The following is an 18,768-nucleotide window of genomic DNA, read 5'->3' as shown; positions in this document are numbered from 1 at the left end:
ACGTAAATTAAAGAAACGCTCTCTTAACATACTTTTCAGATTAACGATATCTTAAACTGATTAAACATTCACCATGTATCTCCCATCTTGCATTGTATTAAAAATTATGTATAAATGCCTGCACGCAGGGCTGACATTCCTCTCGAATTACACTGAATTGTAATCAAGTTACATCAATCAAAAGATCAGAACTCAACTTTTTTTTTTTTTTTCTGATTGCTGCACCAGCTCCAGGTACAAGTAATACATAGAGAAGTTCACCAATATCTTTATTTCATGCATGCAAGCTCAAAAGAAACAGAATATGTAGAGTGCAACACATTTTCAGAACACTTCGTTCACTATCACCTAAAGCAAATGATTAAGCGGCTGCTAAAAGTCAAACTGGATTTCACAGTAACAAGCAAAATGCAAATTTTCTCCAATTTTCCACTCAGCGAACATCTACATGTCTTGACACTAAAAAGCCATTAAAATCTACTCTTCATAGCTTTTGATAATAAACTGTAAAATTCTGATTAAATTTGAATTACTTTTGAATTGTGTGAGACTTGTACATTTTATTTTTAGCTGTTTCTGGTTTGTAATGAAGTACAAAAACAACAAACATACCTTCGAACCTTTTAGCCCTCCCAATTGGTCTTTGTCATTCAGTCCCCAAACAAAAACTTTGGTTCTTATTGTAGCTGCCGATTCAAGCCCAGCTGCCTTCTTTCTAACAAGACTGAACATATTGAGAAAATAAACAAAGTCAGTTTAGCAACCTGCATGCTGTAGCATAGGCACCTTTTTACTGCATTTACTGATTTTACAGTTTGGAACAGTTTCCGTACTCAAACTACATCACCACAGCTAACTGGTGGCTATAACAAATAAAAACCAAAAAAACCCCAGAATGTTCTGTTAGGCAGTGGTAAATATACATGTGCCACATGCCAAATAAAAACATATCAAGTTTTTAGCTAGGTTTTCAACTCCAAGTAGACTACAGAAGTAGAAGAGTTGTACAAAATGCTACCACCTTACCACTGTGATAATCTTAAACAAGTTATTTATCGACAAATGACCTACTTACAATTCTGACAAACTAAGATACTGATTTCTGTTTACTACCATTCAACCTAATTAAGTTGTTGCTCTTACAATAAATCGCCTGATTGGAATATACAGATACTAAGGTTCTTTATCCTTTTTCCCCCTGTCCCTGCAGTTACCTACCTCCCAGTGTTACCTTTATCATCATCCTCTTCCTCATTATCAGAAGCAAGGAAAGGGACTGCAGCCAAATCTTCATCCTCTGCACGTATACGTCCCAGTATGCTGAGGCCATGTATTTTGCAATCAATCCCAGAGCTTCTGCACTGCTTGATTGCAATCTCAATATACCTGTGATACTAAGAAGAAAAAACTTAATTGCCACCTTCTGGGTCCTATGCAACTTTATAAAACATAAGAAAGAATTAGAACTTTTGCTTGACTTTGTCACCTTAACAACATGAATCTCTAACTTCAAGTATTTGGCTTTTCAGCCCTACATAATTCATACTTTAAGACAAATACATGGCCTCATCAATTTGAGAATTATTTCACTTCCAATCTTGTAAAAAATCATTATGCATTCCTCCTTGCTGCTACTGAAAAAGATCAGAACAACTATTCAAAATAAGCTTTATCATCTACCAAAAGCATCCCCAAATTTAAGTTTATTGGGATGTCTTCTTGGTTCATAGGTATATTGATTTACATCAAAAAAACTAAAATACCCTTACTACTATGATTACGGTAAAACTTATCAGGATAATTAACTTTACTAAAGTGACGGAAATAGTGCTAATTTAGAGGAACAGTAAAATACCATTCTTTAACAATCACAATAGTGCTTTTCATCCATGTCTTGCAGCAAAATATTTTTCTGTTGCCTACGAGAGTAATTCTCACACAAACTTCACTTACTTCTGTACAATCACTGAGAAGAGGCACTGTGGTGTCTGTAGGATTTATATTGATTGTCTTTAGCTCTATAAGGTTATTTAAGGAACTCCCCCCTAGAAAACAACACACAGAAAGAAAATCATTTTAAGATATGGTGTTTGTTTCATAAACAGGCACTGTGCATGCTAAATAGATGACTATGTTAACTGAAACCAGATAAATACCAGCTGTTGAATGCACAAAAAATATTTTTCAGACTTCTCAGAGAACATACACATACCTGAAACTACAATTAAAGAGGGCATGTAACTGCTGTCTGCAGGGTCCACTATCATCTTCAGTCTGTGAACAAGAACATCTGGAAAAATCTCCAAGCGAATCCAGTGCTAGGGGAAACACAGAGAATTTAATTTTCAGATAGTATTGTTAGGACTACCGTATGGTTAACAAGAATAAATGTGTGTTGTTTTTGAAGAAAGCATGAGAAATATTTGTGAATGGTATACAACAGCTGCAATGCATGGGAACTGGCCAAAGGAAAATGACCTTGTGAACTTCTCACCTGTCCCATCTCCAAATACAAGAGTAACAGTTGCAGCAAATTCTTTCTTTCACCCAAGAGCAACACCACTGAGAAGACTGAGAAAGCACAATACCATTGGAGGTCAAGAAATGGGACATAACTTAAATCTTTGACTGGTTACAGTCTGTAGACAACCCGAAGGAAGGGTACTTGGGGATATTGTCAGCATGGCCATCAACAGAGCATCAAAATACACTGGACAGAAGCCTAGCTGGAAATCCTGGTGCCTAGGCTGGCCACAAAGCAGTGCTGCAGGCCAATAAAACTGGTAAACCATAAACTAAGGAACAATGCTTATATGTTTTTATAAATGATCTGGACACAGGAGTCAAACGCATATTAAGCAAGTTTGCCAATGACACTAAAATAGGAGGAGCTGTGCACTCCCTCAGGGATAGAGAGGCCTTACAGAGAGATCTGGATAGACTAGAGAGCTGGGCAATCACCAACCATATGAAATTTAACAAGAACAAGTGCTGGGACGTGGAGATGGACAATGAGAGGGTATAGAGCAGCCCTGCAGAAAGAGATCTGAGTGTTTGGGTTGATGGCCAGTTGAATATGGGTCAACGGTGTGCCCTGGCAGCCAAAAGGGCCAACCATGTCCTGGGGCGCATCAAGCACAGCATAGCTAGCCGGTCAAGGGAGGTGACTGTCCCACTCCACACTGTACTGGTACAACCTCACCTTGAGTACTGTGTGCAGTTTTGGGCACCTCAATATAAGAAGCATATCAGACTATTAGACTGTGTCCGGAGGAAGGCTACCAAGACGGTGAAAGGTCTCAAGGGTAAGACTTATGAGGTCACTTGGTTTGTTCAGCTAGGAGAAGAGAAGGCTGAGGGGTGACCTCATCACCATCTACAACTTCTTCAAGGGAGGCAGCAGAGGGGGAGGTGCTATCTCCTCTCTCTGGTGACAGTGATAGGACACAAGGAAATGGCATAAGCTTCAGGCAGTCCTGCTAGAAGTAGGGAGTTGGACTTGATGATCCTTATAGGTTCCTTCCAACTTGAGATATTCTATGATTCTATGCAAGTGAGGGAGGGCTTGGGAGGCAGTTTTAGCTAGTAAGAACATAGATGCTTTTCATACTGCAAACTGACTTAAGTAAACTAATCACTGTGATTGCCAAGAACAATTGTCATCAGTTATTACACTGAAAAGGCAATTGTAACCACATAATCAACCACAGAACAGAATAATTACCCTGTATTTCAAAAATCACATAAGTTCCTTATAATTCACATGAAATAATTAGAAAGATGAAGCAAGGCTTTAAAAAAATAGGCACATTTACTATGAAGAAACATAGTTTTGTACTTCAGATGTCTGCTTTTACTACTCTTCTATCTTACACAAAGGTAACAAACAAATATATTTCATTAAGGTAAATACTTATCCTAAGAATAAAGTATGCCAGAATAAACCAGTTATGGCTGAAAGTTACCTTTCCTTGTGAGCCAGAAGACTGCCAGCACTGCTCACTACCATCAATAAGACGTGAAGCCTGATTCACAGAGGACGAGACATTCAAATTCTTAACTATTCTTGACCAATCATCCAGTAACATTCCTCGCTGGCTACTATGCCGTCTCTTCAGCTGCTTTCCAGAACGCCCACAAAACACTGGAGACTGACCTGCATGGTTAATGAAAAATTAAGCATGTACCTCTCAACGAAAATTGTTTTTATTAAACCCATAAGCAATGTGAAAGGAAACATACTGATCAAAGATTTCAGGTATGTAATCTAAAAGTAGAATACAGAAGCATGTCACATACGTATGGTAATACTACTCATACTTAAACGGCATAGCTCAAGATTTATTCTTTTTTTTTTTAAAGAAGTTTCAAGCACTTTACCTGACTACAAGTTTTCATGCCTGTCATTTTGGACAGTCACACTTTCTATTCTTACACTTATGATTGATTTGTACCAAGAAATCAAGCATAGTTTAGTAAACAATAAACATCAAAAAATTAAGGAAAATTACTCTCTTCAGGAATGTAAGACACGAAGAGTAACTCCTAAAACTGAATGATAAAACATTACAGGGGCATGCAATCTTTAAACTGACAGAATCCTTAAAAGACTAACATTCTTGACTAAATAGCCACTTGAAAGGGTCCTTCTTTTTGAAATACAAATCAAAATTTATGTTGATACCTACTTCAAAACACAGGCCCACGGCACATGAATTTTGTACACCGCCATAGCATATAAAAAATATGCAACCAATCCTCAACAGAAACCCCTTACAGGAAAATAGACATAGCTAAGTTACAACACTCAAAAACTCTGAATCTTGTTCAAGAATGAGGTGGTTTAGCGAGTTGTTAATTTCTTCCCTGCAAAAACCTACTTCTACTTCCCTTCACTGATCTTTGTAGCGTATAGAAAGCCTGACTGAAAGAATATAACTTCTCTTCCCTATCCAAGGCAACAGGAAGGATTACAGATTACAACCATACTAACTGACTTCTTAATGGAAAGTCTTTCTTGCCCCTTAGACAAACCATCATACACACGCAATGCGTGTTCATGATTTCTAGTAGGGAATCAGTTTTATTCATTTTCCAAACCGATTAGAATGGCTACATGTAAATATGAAGAAGTTTAGTCCAGAAGCCAGCATCACCTTGCAAATATTAGGGATCAGACTGGTTTTTAGACGGGTGGAGAGAAAAGAAATAAAAGATAGTGTCAGGTAAGTTTTGCACAACAATGCAAAACCCAAAAGTTTTGGAGTTAAAATGGCTGCACGGGTTCTTGCCCTAGAAACAAAAAATTCTAAGTCTTTCAACAGCCGTCACGTATTGATCGATAAAATTGCTGAAGAGCAACTGAGGTGTAAGAAGGTATCTTAGGTATTTCAAGCTGCACCTGCTGTCATAAGGATTCCATTCACCTACATTTAGGCTGACAACAAAAGGCAGGAGGATTAAAGAATTATAGATTCTACTCCTGGTGTAGCTGAAAACACAGTTCTGACATAAAAAGTTACTGTCACATTTTTTTCAATTTTTTTACCACTACAGAGAAAGCTTAAGGGTTGATATTTTGGTGTGGTCCACCATGTGCAATTGTAGCAGTGCTATGATCTGCTAAAAATGTTTTGTTGTCTAGAGGGTCAGTCGAACACTAATTTCATTACGTTAAGGAGCTTTATGTTAAGGAGCAAAACATAAAGCTGTTTTTTTAGAAACAAATCCAAGGCATTTTAAATTAATCTAAGACATACTCAGATTCTGAAACTTACCTGGTTCATTTATTCTGCCAAAAGTATGGCGGGTGTTATGCTTCCTGGTTTTAAAACAGGTTTCACAAAAGTCAAAATCATCACAGTTTCTGCATTTGAATCTAGGCCCATTGATAGGAAACATCTGACAGCCATCACACCTGATTTCAGAAAAGAACGAGTAGATATATTTCTAGCAGTCTTCATGGAACAAGTTAATTGTAACACAAGTCAAGATAATGGAATTAAGACAAAAAGGCTCAAGGATAACCCATATACATTAAGAAAAAAGGTAAATCATCACTTACGTGACTCCAGGATGAATGCTGGGGACCAGTTCCATTTCTGACAACAAGCCAGTCCAATGAGACTGCTGAGGAAAGTCTACAATGACATCTTTTCCATTGGCACTAAAAGCTGTGACAAAAACATGCAGAAAATACAATGCGTTGCAAGTCTCCATGAAACAAAGCAGAAAGCGTCCAGTGAAGCATCAGAGCAGAAACATGCAATAAAAGTTACTTTAAAAAGTAATTTTTTATTTTAATGGAACTATGTATTAACCTAATCAGATAGCCTGGAAAGGGGCAGAGGGAAAGAGTATTCTAAAGATTTTTTTTAAAGATATGTATTATTCTATTTAAATTCCTTGACTCTGAATTTTTCATTTTTTTTTTTAAACAGTTCCCAAAGGGAGAGAGTAATTCTAAAATCTGTTACCTCTTCAAAGAATCTATGCCCTACAGATTACTTCTACAACATCCCTTAGAGCTTGACACTAGTGCACCCCACTTTCTCCTCACTTCCGAATGAAGTTCTTCAAGTTAGATTTACTTCTTAAAGAAAAAACGCTTGCAGTTCACCCAAAGTATAAACATAAACTACAACAGGAAGCTGCACAGATTCTTAAAGACTTTTACTGTATGTGAATGGAGTGGCTCAAACAGCAGATGAACACACTAACAAAATGGGCTGCCATGGAGTACACTTCTATAAATTCGTCACAGACATCAAATGCATTCTATACTCTCTCATCATTGTGCAATATTCCACAAAACAGTGTGATTTCTAAGTGTTTCTATAAGATTATCTCCTTAAACACTGTAGAAAGTCTGTGTGGTTTCCAGTTTTATTAACTCCCCATGCCCCATTTTGAACATACATTACCTTTGACAACTCCCACGCTTCGGTGAGTAACTGATCCCCATTTGTATTTGGGTGTGGTAACAGAGCTTTTCACACGCACTTTGTCACCTATCTTGATATGAGAGGCAGAACTCTGTGGTGGGAAACCTAGCAGTTGCAAGAATAAATGCATGGTGAGTAGGTTTTCCCCTCCCAAAAATAAATCTCCCTTAGTGTATCATTCAGTTTATTAAAAAGCACTCAGCAGTGAACTTACCTAAAAGCTCAACATGGATATATCTGACCCAGTAAGTACCACCCTTTTGTTGCCAATCACACTGTACGTTCAGGTCATGCAATCCATCTCGATCCAATTTAATAACTTTGCCTACATCTCCTTCACAAACCTCCTCATAGGTTCTGCAGCACCTAACCATCATCCCCACCTAGGGACAAAGGACAAGAGAATGCCATAGCTATGCAAAGACTTCAGTCCCAGAAGAAAGTAGTTTCAATATACCTTTTCATCATCATGCTTACCTGAATATTCTCCCTCACATACACAGCATAGTCATCATTACTTAAGAAATCAGCTCGTTTCTTATAAGTTTGGCTCTCTGTTACAACAGCACCACTTGACTGGAAAAAAATTCAAAATAAACACATAACAGTTACAAAATCTGTTGTCAATTCAGATAAATAAAATTGTTCTTAGAGACTGAAGGTAACCCAACAAAACCAAACACATATAATATCCAAGTTGCATGCCAAAATGGGAAAAATCTTCAACAGGTCAACTCACTATAGGGCTAACATTTATGATCTACTTCAAACTAAAATTTAGTTTCCGAAATGACTTGCCGAAGAATGTAGCTGCAAATTTTCAAAATATGTGAAACAAGCTGCAAGTTGCTTTTATGAAATCTGCTTGCCAAAGAAAATTAGAACAAAGAGGATTTGTGAGTAATCTACTTGCAGAGACACGTTAACATTCCACTTCTTAGGCTACTTGTTTGGAGAGGGGAAAAAAAATGAAAAACACAGTGGTGAATGGTAATCTCCTACCTAAAGTACACCACTAATTTTTTTGTTGTATAATACAATGGGATTAAAAGTATTCCCTTATAAAAACAAGCTGATGAAAAAGATAAGATGGTAGTTATCAGAAATTATTCCTTTCAAGATTTTATTAACTTAAAAAATTTTAAGAGAACTATTGCATTCCATCTGTAATGAGAATTTTCAAAACACTTTGTTCTGTTTTGAGCATTAAATGTTTTTTCATTCGAGGCAATATATAGCACAGTTTCTCACTGCAATACTGATAAAGATATCAGAACTCAATATCAAGTTAATTTCCTTCAAAATACAATGCATTTCTTTCAATTTCAAAATCTCATGTGTGCCAGAAAACTCAACATAACTCCTTAAAAAATAAATAGAAATATAGAACTCATTTCATTTTATCAGTAAATGCTTACTGAAACAATTTCTGAAAGTCAACAGAAGCCTAATACAAATTCATATTAAAGCCATCACACTTGATAGGCATTGTAAAGGTCATTTTATTACCAATAAGTAAAAACAGTTTTTATGAGGAAAAAGCTAATTTATTTCACTGACATGTTTTTGCCATTTATTCACTGCTTCCTCAGTCATTCCTTGTAGTTAACATATGTTTGTTTTTCAGACCAAAGGAAGGGAAGTGGGGAGAAAAAAAAAATTTTTTTTTTTTTTTAAAAGAGTCCTTTACAAGTATTACACTATAGCATTCACTACTTTAGATGAAACTGAGACCAACTATCAGGGACACTTGTAGCTACCGCTAGTGAAACATCTACCTGCATTGCACTCTTCCCCTGTGCTACTCATACATAAATATTTATAGATTATTCTTGAGTTCTTTTATGACATGCCTTAGAAACATATGGCAGACGTGGTCTTTGCTACAGTCTTGAAAGCTTGGGACAGCAGAATGTCCCTGTACTCTAATCAAGTTCACAGAAGGAAAGAATTACAAAATTTGCAGCCAGCATGACTTAGGTTTTAGTAAGTTGATACTTACCACAGGGCAAGCGGCTTCAGCTTCTTCCACCTCCTCTGCTATTTCCTCATCTGAATATTCATCAGAGATAGTATCAGCATCAGACAGATCCGTAATTTGAACATCAGGGTGATCCAACAACCAGCCAACCAAGGCTTCTACTCCTAATACAGAAAACAAACTCAGTCTGTCTCTAAGGGATTGCCTGACATTAAGATAGCATCCAAAAACAGAAGTAACAATTGCTCCCTTCTATGCAGCGTTTTAATTTGCTTGCAACTTTCCTTCTCTTTCCAACATCATTAATTTAACGAAATTAAATACCTGGTAATCCAGAAGCACTTCCAGAGGTTCCAGACAGAGACTTTAGTGCAAATTCTATGTTTTTCCTAGGAAATCCCATTTCCATAAGTTGAACTACAATGGGGAGGGGTGGAATTGGAGATTGCTTGCGTTTCTTCACTTTTGTGGGTCGGATATGTTGCACTGTGATGGGTGTTGTAGCTTCACTAGAGCTGCAGTCTTCAAACAGGGGAGTTGAAGGATGTGTAGACTCTACAGCCAGATACTGGCATACTGCCAAAGCAGCAGCCTAAATGAGAACAAATAAATCAGTTCACGTAAAACAAGCGTATTTAGTATGTTTTTTGTGTGTGTACGCCCGAAATTAAAGGTTATTTGCCAAAAATGGTTCAGTGTCACTTTTTTTTAAAAAAACTTTTTCTAAAGCTTAACAGGTTTCAATTTCAATGGAAGTCTGGGGATGTCCCTGCTGACTGGAAGCCAGCCAATGTCATTCCAATCCACCAAACAGCATGAGGGAAGAGCCCGGAAACTACAGACCTGTTAGTCTAACCTCAGTTCCTGGAAAAACTATGGAGGAGATTATACTGGGTACTGTTGAAAAACATTCAAAGAATAATGCAATCATCAGGCAAAGACAACATGGGTTCACAAAGGGAAAGTCCTGTTTAACTAATTTGATATCCTTCTATGATAAGGTCACCTGCCTAGTGGATAAAGGGAAGGCGGTGGATGTAGTTTTTCTGGATTTTATAAGGCTTTTGATACTGTCCCTCACAGCATCCTTCTGGACAAGTTGTCCAACTGTGGGATGAGCAGGTTCATGTGCATTGGGTGAAGAACTGGCTGAAGGGCAAAGCTCAAAGCGTTGTAGTGAATGGGGCTACATCTGGCTGGCAACTGGTCACCAGTGGTGTTCCTCAGGGCTCAATTATGGGGCCAGCTCCATCCAACAGATTTATCAATGATCTGGATGCAGGAGTTGAATGCACCATTAGCAAGTTTGCTGATGATACCAAACTGGGAGGTGCTGCTGACTGTCTTGAGGGACAGGAGGCCTTGCAGAGGGCTCTAGATAGATTGGAGCATTGGGTTATGATTAATGGGATGAAATTTAACAAGTCCAAATGCCAGATTGTGCACCTAGGATGGAGTAATGCTGGGCACAAGTATAAATGGGGAGAGGAGTGGCTGGAGAGCAGCCCTGCAGGAAGGGATCTGGGGGTGCTGGTCAACAGCAGGCTCAATGTGAGTCAGCAGTGTGCCCTGGCAGCCCAGAGGGCAAACTGCATCCTGGGGTGCAACAAACAGCATAACCAGCCGGTCAGGAGAGGTGATTATCCCACTGTATTCAGCATTGGTGCAGCCTCACCTCAAGTACCATGTACAGTTCTGGGCGCCACCATTTCAGAAGGATGTTGAGGGACTTGAATGCATCCAGAAGAGAGCAACAAAGCTGGTGAAAGGGCTGGAAGGAATGTCCTATGAGAAGCAGCTGAGGACTTTGGGTTTTAGTTTGGAGAAAAGGAGACTGAGGGGCGACCTCAGGGCTCTCTACAGCTCCCTGAGGAGGGGAAGGGGAGAAGGAGGTGCTGAGCTCTTCTCCCTGGGATCCAGTAACAAGGTACAAAGCTGTGCCAAGGGACATTTTATTTATTAGGTTACTTATTAGCGGAAAACACAGACTCTACCTCAAGCTCTTGTTTGTCAAATATTGCTTTCACAGGCGATGGTTGCGTAGCAGCTGTCAAAAGTTGCTGTAAAAGAATCATGGGAGGCTGAGGTCCTTCAGGAGACATATCTCCTATGTCGGGAGAGGCAACTGCTCCATCCTCTTGAAACAAAAACATTATTTTAACCAAAACCATTTAATACCAGCCAATCAGGAGACTTATTCTGGGGCCTATTGGTTGATCAAACATATTGCTATTTCTCCCATATTTCTTCTCCACAGGAATCATGCGTTTAAGATTAAATCATGTGTGCCACAATCTCCACACAAAAAAGCAAATGAGAAATTTGTAGATAAACAAGAGTTTTACTAAAATACACCTAGAATATGTCTAGCAGAAACTGCTCAGTGGACGGGGAATTTGCACAACTATCTTCTGAGTTCACCTTGTTACAATAAGATTATTATACAGATGTCCTTCCAAAATAAACCACTTTATATAGACAACCAATCTCATTGATCCCCAAAACCATGATGCATACTTTCTGGATTGAGCCATTTCCCCCTCTACTACACCTCTTAGGAAGAGCTCTCTATGCATATTCATTGCACCTTGAAAAAAAAAAAAAAAAAAAAGAGTACTCCTTCTTTGAATCAACTGGCTCACGATTCTGCAATTTTTATATTTGATTTTGTGTTCTTGTTGGCATAACAGGAAAGTATTCTCACTCTTCATTTAACTTCAACAAAAGGAAGTTCTCATATTTGAAACAATAACAGAACAGTTAATAGTCCTCATGCACTTAAGCTATTCTGGTTTAAAAAAAAAAAAATTTGTTTGTTTCCGCCCTCCCCCCCCCCTCTTTAAAAACTGATGGTAGAAGTAAAACTATGTTCCATTCCTGGGAAAAAACTTATGATTCTGTTGACTTAAAATTCAGCAACTGACAAAAACCCCCAGAAATATACAAATAAACAGAATACATTAATAGATTTAAAGACATTACATGCTTCACAGATGCCTGAAGAATTAATACAAACTATAAGGGCATCAATAGCTATCCTGAAAGCTGACAGAGCTATTTTCTTTATTTTTATATGCAGAATGAAGGCATATAGAGAATGAATTCAAATTATTAAAACTACAATTCCTTAAACTACTTTTAAGATTATGCTCAAGACACAGTATCCTGGTACTTGTTTCACTGGAAACTGCAAAACATTTGAAGTAAAAATTGAGAATTCATACTTCAAGTTTTGAAGCAGAAAAAGAAATCACTGCAAAAAAACCCACTTTTTTTTATATTACTTACAAAACTTACTAACGATAGAAGACATACAAATTTAGCTAACTCCAATATTTCAAGCTTCAAACACTTGATCCACTTAGTCTCCAAAACCTAAGTCAAAATGCTTTTAATATATAAGATTAAAACATTCCTGAATTTTACTTTTTTTTTTTTCCTCATTAAAGGGCAAACCTAATTTCTACATTTCACCTGCCATTAGCAAGGATTATAGTCACATACTCTGTCTACCACCTAAACAAACAGCAGCACAATCAGGTTGCATTTCCGAATACCTGCAGGATTTAATGCACACTCCTGAATAGCTGGCTGAGATAAGATCTGCCTTAGTGTATCCTGGTGAGACAGCAGAGCTCGGCCTGCTTTCAGTATGTACAGCTTTAACTGCTGGCATCGCAGTAGATCCAAATCCACTTGACCTATCAGAAATATTAAGCATCCATTAGCACTAGGAATCTCTTGTATTAGAGAAGAAAGGCTACCATTCATACAACCTCAGTCCAAAAAATCAGTCTACATCTTAACTCACTGTGCGAAAGCTTGTGAAATACTGATGATATGAGGTAGTTTAAACAGCACCTGGATAAAAAGTCTGCACACATTCTATGACCATACAGCTGATACATAGCACAACAAGTGCAGTTAAGATGTTATATGCATCCAGTATTTTAAACAATTCAATACAAAAAGTCCAGACCCAAACCTTATTTACATTTTCTTGCCAAAGTAAAAACAGTATTCCACTTACAGTGCAGAGCAGTTCATCTCCTAGCTAAACTTGTCTCATAAGTACATACTATTCAATATTGGCTAAAAAAAAAGGCAAGGTTCCAGAAAACCCTTTTTCTTATGAATGTTTGCTGTTAACAGTATTTTTCCCAGAGTATATTCAACTATTTAAAAACAAAACAAAAAAACAACAACAAAAAAAAAAACACCGTACCTGAAAGACCCTGATTGGGAGACTTCATTCTTTGTTTTTCTATTTTGCTTCCAGCCAGATTTACTAGTTGAGCCCAAATGGATAGCATAGGCTCAGTAAAAGGCAAGTTGTTCACATTGAAAGACACAACCGGAAGCTAGACAGTGAGGGAAGAACCAGACAAAAAAAAAAAAGTTACAGATAATTTTTTCCAAAATTTTACAAAATCATTCAAAAGTTTCAATGGTTATCGACTGAAGAAGAGAAAAAGTAGCATTCATCTTATTGCTCTCGACCAGAGACAACTGGAGAGGATTTCTATTCCCTACATAGCTCTTAAGTCTGCATTTGTACCACACAATTGCAGGTCTACTTGGTGAAAAAGCAAGACAGAGTCAGAGCAAGGAAGAACTGCAGTCCTTGAAGCAGACCAGGCACTTCAACTGTGCTTTCACTAAAGCCGTATTAACCAACTTGAGATTAAGATTCAAATGAAAACACCCAAGACTTTCTACATTAGTTAGCAAATCAAGTTAAATACAAATAAATAAGCTCCTCTCATGTAAGAGCTATAAATCACATTGTCATGACTAGGGATTTTACCTCAAGTCAAAGGACTTCAGCTCAAATCCCTTCTCCATTCACCTCCTCAACAAATGAGGACAGGCATTAAAGGCCCTACAGAGGTTTGCATGAGTACCATCTTAGATTTGCATTCAGAGCATTGTATGTGTTGCATGTCAATATAATTACCCAATGAAGAACAAATATTTTCTTTGCACCATATCAGAGTCTTTAACCACACCCTTCCCTGTATTAAAGCCTCAATAAAACAAACTTACTGGTTTTAATTGATTCAGAGGGCACACTCTACATGTTCGCATGTCATAGAACTGTACAGTGATTTTCCCTTTTGGGGTGATGCGTGTCACTGTGCCTTCTCCAAATTCATCATGAACTACTTGTCCACCCAGTCTCAAGCGACTGTCTATGCCACCAATCACCGCTAACACTGCCATTAGGCCTCCCACCTCTGGATTCTCAGTGTCAGGAAAGTAGTCATCCAGCAGAGCCTAACAAAGAACAATAAAATTAACTGTAGGGAGAAAACATATCCTTCTACCTGCTTTAAAATACAAAGTTAATCGCACAAACTTCAATTTAAAAATTACAACACAAATACATATATATAAAAATAGAAAAATGATTTCAAAATTAAGCTTAACATTTTTTACATTTTGCATTTATAATTTCAAAATAAATATTGCTATAAAAATGAGCTTATTTTAAAACGTGGAAACTACCCCTTCTGACTGTTTTCCTGCAAAGATGTGGGTGATGGAGGTTAGCTGAGAGTTGATGTACTTGTTTATGAGTCCATTCCACTGGCTGAGCGAATGCAGCGTCCTCAGCAGTGCCACTATCTCTTCTGCTAAAGTACTACTGTGAGTGGCAGTTAGAGATGCTTGGGGCCTGGCCTTTCTCCTTCTCAGAGTAGATTCTGGAAAGACAAAGCAAGTGCACAACAGGTATCAAGTTAACGCACACGTTTCCTATACATCAAAATAAGACACTGAGGGAAAATTCCTCTACCTCTGAGCAGTGGGATATCTGAAGAACAAGTACTAAGCAGGCTGCCTAAAAATCCAAAGAGTTTTTCCACAAGAAATTTCATGTCTCTTGACCTTTCATTTTTATCCCAGGATGGAAGTACTGCTTTCAACAAATGTACAGCAAGGATCTAAAAAGAGAATAAAATTAGTGTTAGTCCATTCTAAGTCACCAATTATTAAAGAAATTCTCAAACATATTAAGTACAGAAGAAAGACATTTTAAAAGTTAGCCTTTCTTTATAGTTCTTTCTATAATGCTGATTTCTTTCCAGCTGTGGAAATTACAGAGCTACTGATCTTCTGTTCAGTTTGTTAAGGAATATCTTAAAAGAAGTTGTGCCAGTTCAAAGTCAGTAACAATTTTATTGGCACATTATATGAGTGAATCCAACCTCTTCAATACTCAGGACACAAAACAAACACACACTGGGTAACAATGGAAAAGACTACAATGCATAAGAAAAATAGGAATACAGAATGGGAAGGTTTGTTCAGATTCCAGACTCAGAACTTAGTACTAAGATGTATTTCAGAATGGAAGTTTACAATTGTTCTGCAATGAAGGCATGATAATCAAAAATCATGAGCTATAAAGCTGCATGATACAAGAAGGCAAAAAGCAACCACAGTGACACCCAGAAGTAGTTACTGTGAAACTAAGGCCTCCAACACCGTACAGAAGGAACACACTGGCATCTCTAAACCTAGTCGCAGTGCAGGACTGACGAGGAATACAGCAAGGTGCAGCACTGCAGTATCAAAGAGCAGATGGGGTTGCATATTCTGAACAGGAGTGTTTCAAGTTTTGAGCTTCCTCATCTTCTACCCAGAAGACCAATACAAGTGACCAATAACAGTGAAGAGATCGCTCTTCTTGTAAACCACTGTCCATAATACACCTTTCTGAAACTTCAAGGTCTCGTCTTTTTCTTAAGTTAGAGGCTGGTATATGAGGAATGCTCATTTCTCTCGAGTATTCCCTGAACAGCACAGATTACTAATGCACTGAGTTCTGGATGATGACAGAAGTCTCATCATATTAAAAATACTGGCAAGAATTTGCTTCAAGATCACACAAAAATGCACAGGCCTTTATGATACAAGGCTTTAAGTTAAAAAACGCTGACGCCTTATCAAGGAAAAGATTAAGATGTTTTGATCCCCAAGCCTTAAAACTTGGAAGAGTTATTCCATAATAAGGTTGCTTTTCAATCTCAGGAAAAAGGCACTACGAGATGCTAAGGAAAGGTACAAGAAAATAAACCAACCAACCAAAAAGAAAAAAAAAAAGAAAAAAGAAAAGGGGAAAGGGGACAAGGGAAATACAATACCAAAATAAGATGCAGCTTCTTAAGAGAGGCTGTAATTAAAGCAATAGTAACAGTTTACTATGGAAGGAGGGACAGTAGATAATACACAATTTGATAACTTGAAAATGAAATTGCACATTTTTCCTAACCGTCTTTTTTTGTTATTCTTTTCTTTATTCAGCTTCCAGGAAAAGTTATACGGTAGCTTCTGGAATACATTTTTGGAACACTGTTTTGGCCTCTCATCTGTACAGAACTTTCAGGCTTTCAATAGAACAATGAAGTCTGTAGTGCCCTGAAGGCTCAAAAACTTACAGATGTATATTTGAAACAATAAGACCTAAATATCAGACGACATGCTATCTTCTTTTCCAATCAATTAAAAACTGATTTAAGGACATGTCCTATCAGTTTTGTTTTTGTTTTTGTTTTTTTTTAAAAAAAAAGTGTATTTTATAAGAGAACTAAAGTCTACTAAATTCATTGCCTATCAAAATAATTTGGAAATACACACATTACCTGTCTCTGTAGTGAAGCAGCAGTGAAAGATTCATGCCCCTCAACAATTTTCATTAGCAAAGTTATCCACTGAGATGTACTAAGAGTGCTGCACATCTGAGGCATGAGTGCTATACTTCGAATGAATCCCAACGTGCACCAGCTCCTATGCTGTTCTTTATAAACTAATTTATTTGGCAAGGAAGCTAAAAACAGAAAGATATATACATATAACAGTTGACTTTTCCACCAGCTATGTAATTCTCTATATACTACGTGGGGCTTTTTTGGACAAATCATAACACTGGGCTACTCCACTGTCTTTACATTAACTATTAACTTCAGTTTTAGAGTCTGTAATTAATTTTATTACATGTGCCTTTAAAACAACTCTCATTTTATACTGTTTCCTCATTTCTGAAATTACAAAGCAGATATGGGAATTAATATGACATATGCAGTCATATTGTTCTCCCCAAAGAGAAAAAGACTGATAAGAAATTAATTGTCTAAGCCAACCATACACACCCTGATGCACCACATCTCATGCACTTCTCCTGCTTTTACTGCTCATGTTCTAAGAATGCTCACGTTGCTTTTGCTAACAATTAAGATTTTAAAAGCTCTGAAAATGCATTTTCTAGCCTTTGGCCTTAAAGGATTAAAAACTAGTCACAAAAGATATACAAAGTTACAAGACAACAAAGCACAAAACAGAAGCACATAGCTGAATCAGACTGGTTCTATATAACACACCTGATTTATCCATTGTTCCACTCTCCACAAGCATGCGGAGCAGACCACACAAAGTCCTAGTAGCATCACTTTGCATGACTTCAGCATGGACACCAGCAGAGAGACACAGTGTCTGCAACAGGTTCACGGTACTTGTCAGCATCATAGAAGTAGGGTGGAGATTCCTTTCAACTTGTTCTCCTTCTGAAGGGAGATACAAAAGGCAAAAGAATACGTTAATATTGTGTTAATCTATTTCACAAAGAGCTCCAAAACGAATACCATGTGAGAAATTTGTTGTAAATATCTTCTCTAAGATTATTTGACATGAAGATTCCTTATTTCCAACTGCAAGATCAAAATATAAACCAGATATTTTGCGCAGATATTTTCAAGTTATTCTCTAGCAGTACACAATTTAAAAGAAATTCCAAATGCAGTGCCAAGAATAGGGAAGTAGTATGACTAGATGTATAATTAGGCGATATAAAAAACCCACACTTCAGAATTGCATTAACATGTTAAAATGTATAAATCCTGGCATCTGTAACTGAAACTACTTCAGCTGGATAATATTGTTTTGTTTGGCCCATGAATATGTAACAAATGCGACACCATCCATTCCATCCTCCTTTCTCACAGTAAAGCTCTCTTAAGAAAGATTCTGGTCAGAAAAGTGCAGCTATTAAATTAATCTTCTTTGATGAAGTATTTTCTCCTGTGAAAGAAGCTTTTTCATATTATAAGATACCAATTTTGGAATTCAACTAAAACCCTGCCTACACTTTTATTACAAAAATTGGGTTTTTTACCAGAATCATCCTCAGTGTCCGAATCCTCTGTGGTGGGCTGCGCTGCCGGCGGCGGCTCAGCTAGTTTGAGATCGTACTTTCCCTCCTTCCCCATTCTGTAAGAATTTGTACTTCCAGTGTCCCACTGCACTCTAATCCAGCCATCTTCTCCCAATTCTCCAATCACACGACCCAAACCTGGAGGGGGACCATCCTGACAGAAGAGAGAGGCTCAAATTACACAACCAACAACACTAATTTGTATCCAAAGTTCACAAAATAATAATGCAATTGCTCTTTTTTGCTGCTAACCTAATGGTTAGGTAGTAAATATTCAATAATGTTTCAAGTACAGCATGAAGTTGGAAAGCTTTTCACAATCTTCAAAAGAAATCACCCCAGTAAACTGCAGCAACGCTCATATTTAGATCTATTTTCCTATGTACTACATAAGTGCCATACACACCTAGCTGGAAGTGTTTAATACTGTAGCAAACAAGCGATCCAATTTCCTGCTAAATTGCGAATTAGAACAGTCTCACTAAAAAAGAATTTTCATCTCCAAAAATGAAGTTAAACAAATATATGTATTTTACGTTCATTCTCCAAGTCTTTGAAATGTAAAATGACCTTTAAAGTTTGAACACAAAATTCACAGACAGTCCACTGAATAGACTTTAGTTTTTAACACA

General features: G+C 37.4%; 1 protein-coding gene across 5 annotated transcripts in view; it reads right to left on the bottom strand.

Annotated features, from left to right (window-relative positions):
* Positions 1-18,768, bottom strand: part of HERC2 (HECT and RLD domain containing E3 ubiquitin protein ligase 2) — a 119,746-nt gene that overhangs the window by 48,254 nt on the left and 52,724 nt on the right. For all 5 annotated transcript variants that reach the window (XM_068395633.1, XM_068395635.1, XM_068395634.1 and 2 more), the window contains exons 37-57: positions 18,098-18,290; positions 17,307-17,489; positions 16,572-16,756; positions 14,723-14,870; positions 14,434-14,630; positions 13,972-14,202; positions 13,151-13,286; positions 12,483-12,626; positions 10,920-11,062; positions 9,250-9,517; positions 8,947-9,089; positions 7,422-7,520; positions 7,159-7,327; positions 6,924-7,049; positions 6,065-6,173; positions 5,778-5,917; positions 3,966-4,156; positions 2,213-2,318; positions 1,954-2,045; positions 1,219-1,394; positions 613-724 (exon numbers count right to left, since the gene is read on the bottom strand). In XM_068395633.1, the coding sequence (XP_068251734.1) occupies positions 613-724; positions 1,219-1,394; positions 1,954-2,045; positions 2,213-2,318; positions 3,966-4,156; positions 5,778-5,917; positions 6,065-6,173; positions 6,924-7,049; positions 7,159-7,327; positions 7,422-7,520; positions 8,947-9,089; positions 9,250-9,517; positions 10,920-11,062; positions 12,483-12,626; positions 13,151-13,286; positions 13,972-14,202; positions 14,434-14,630; positions 14,723-14,870; positions 16,572-16,756; positions 17,307-17,489; positions 18,098-18,290 (3,291 nt within the window). The remainder of the gene's footprint in view (positions 1-612; positions 725-1,218; positions 1,395-1,953; positions 2,046-2,212; positions 2,319-3,965; positions 4,157-5,777; positions 5,918-6,064; positions 6,174-6,923; positions 7,050-7,158; positions 7,328-7,421; positions 7,521-8,946; positions 9,090-9,249; positions 9,518-10,919; positions 11,063-12,482; positions 12,627-13,150; positions 13,287-13,971; positions 14,203-14,433; positions 14,631-14,722; positions 14,871-16,571; positions 16,757-17,306; positions 17,490-18,097; positions 18,291-18,768) is intronic.

This window comes from Nyctibius grandis, chromosome 2 (genome assembly GCF_013368605.1).
Source record: "Nyctibius grandis isolate bNycGra1 chromosome 2, bNycGra1.pri, whole genome shotgun sequence".
NCBI lineage: Eukaryota > Metazoa > Chordata > Aves > Nyctibiiformes > Nyctibiidae > Nyctibius > Nyctibius grandis.
The sequence above is the reverse complement of the archived record's forward strand: the minus strand, read 5'-3'. Positions and strand labels throughout refer to the sequence as shown.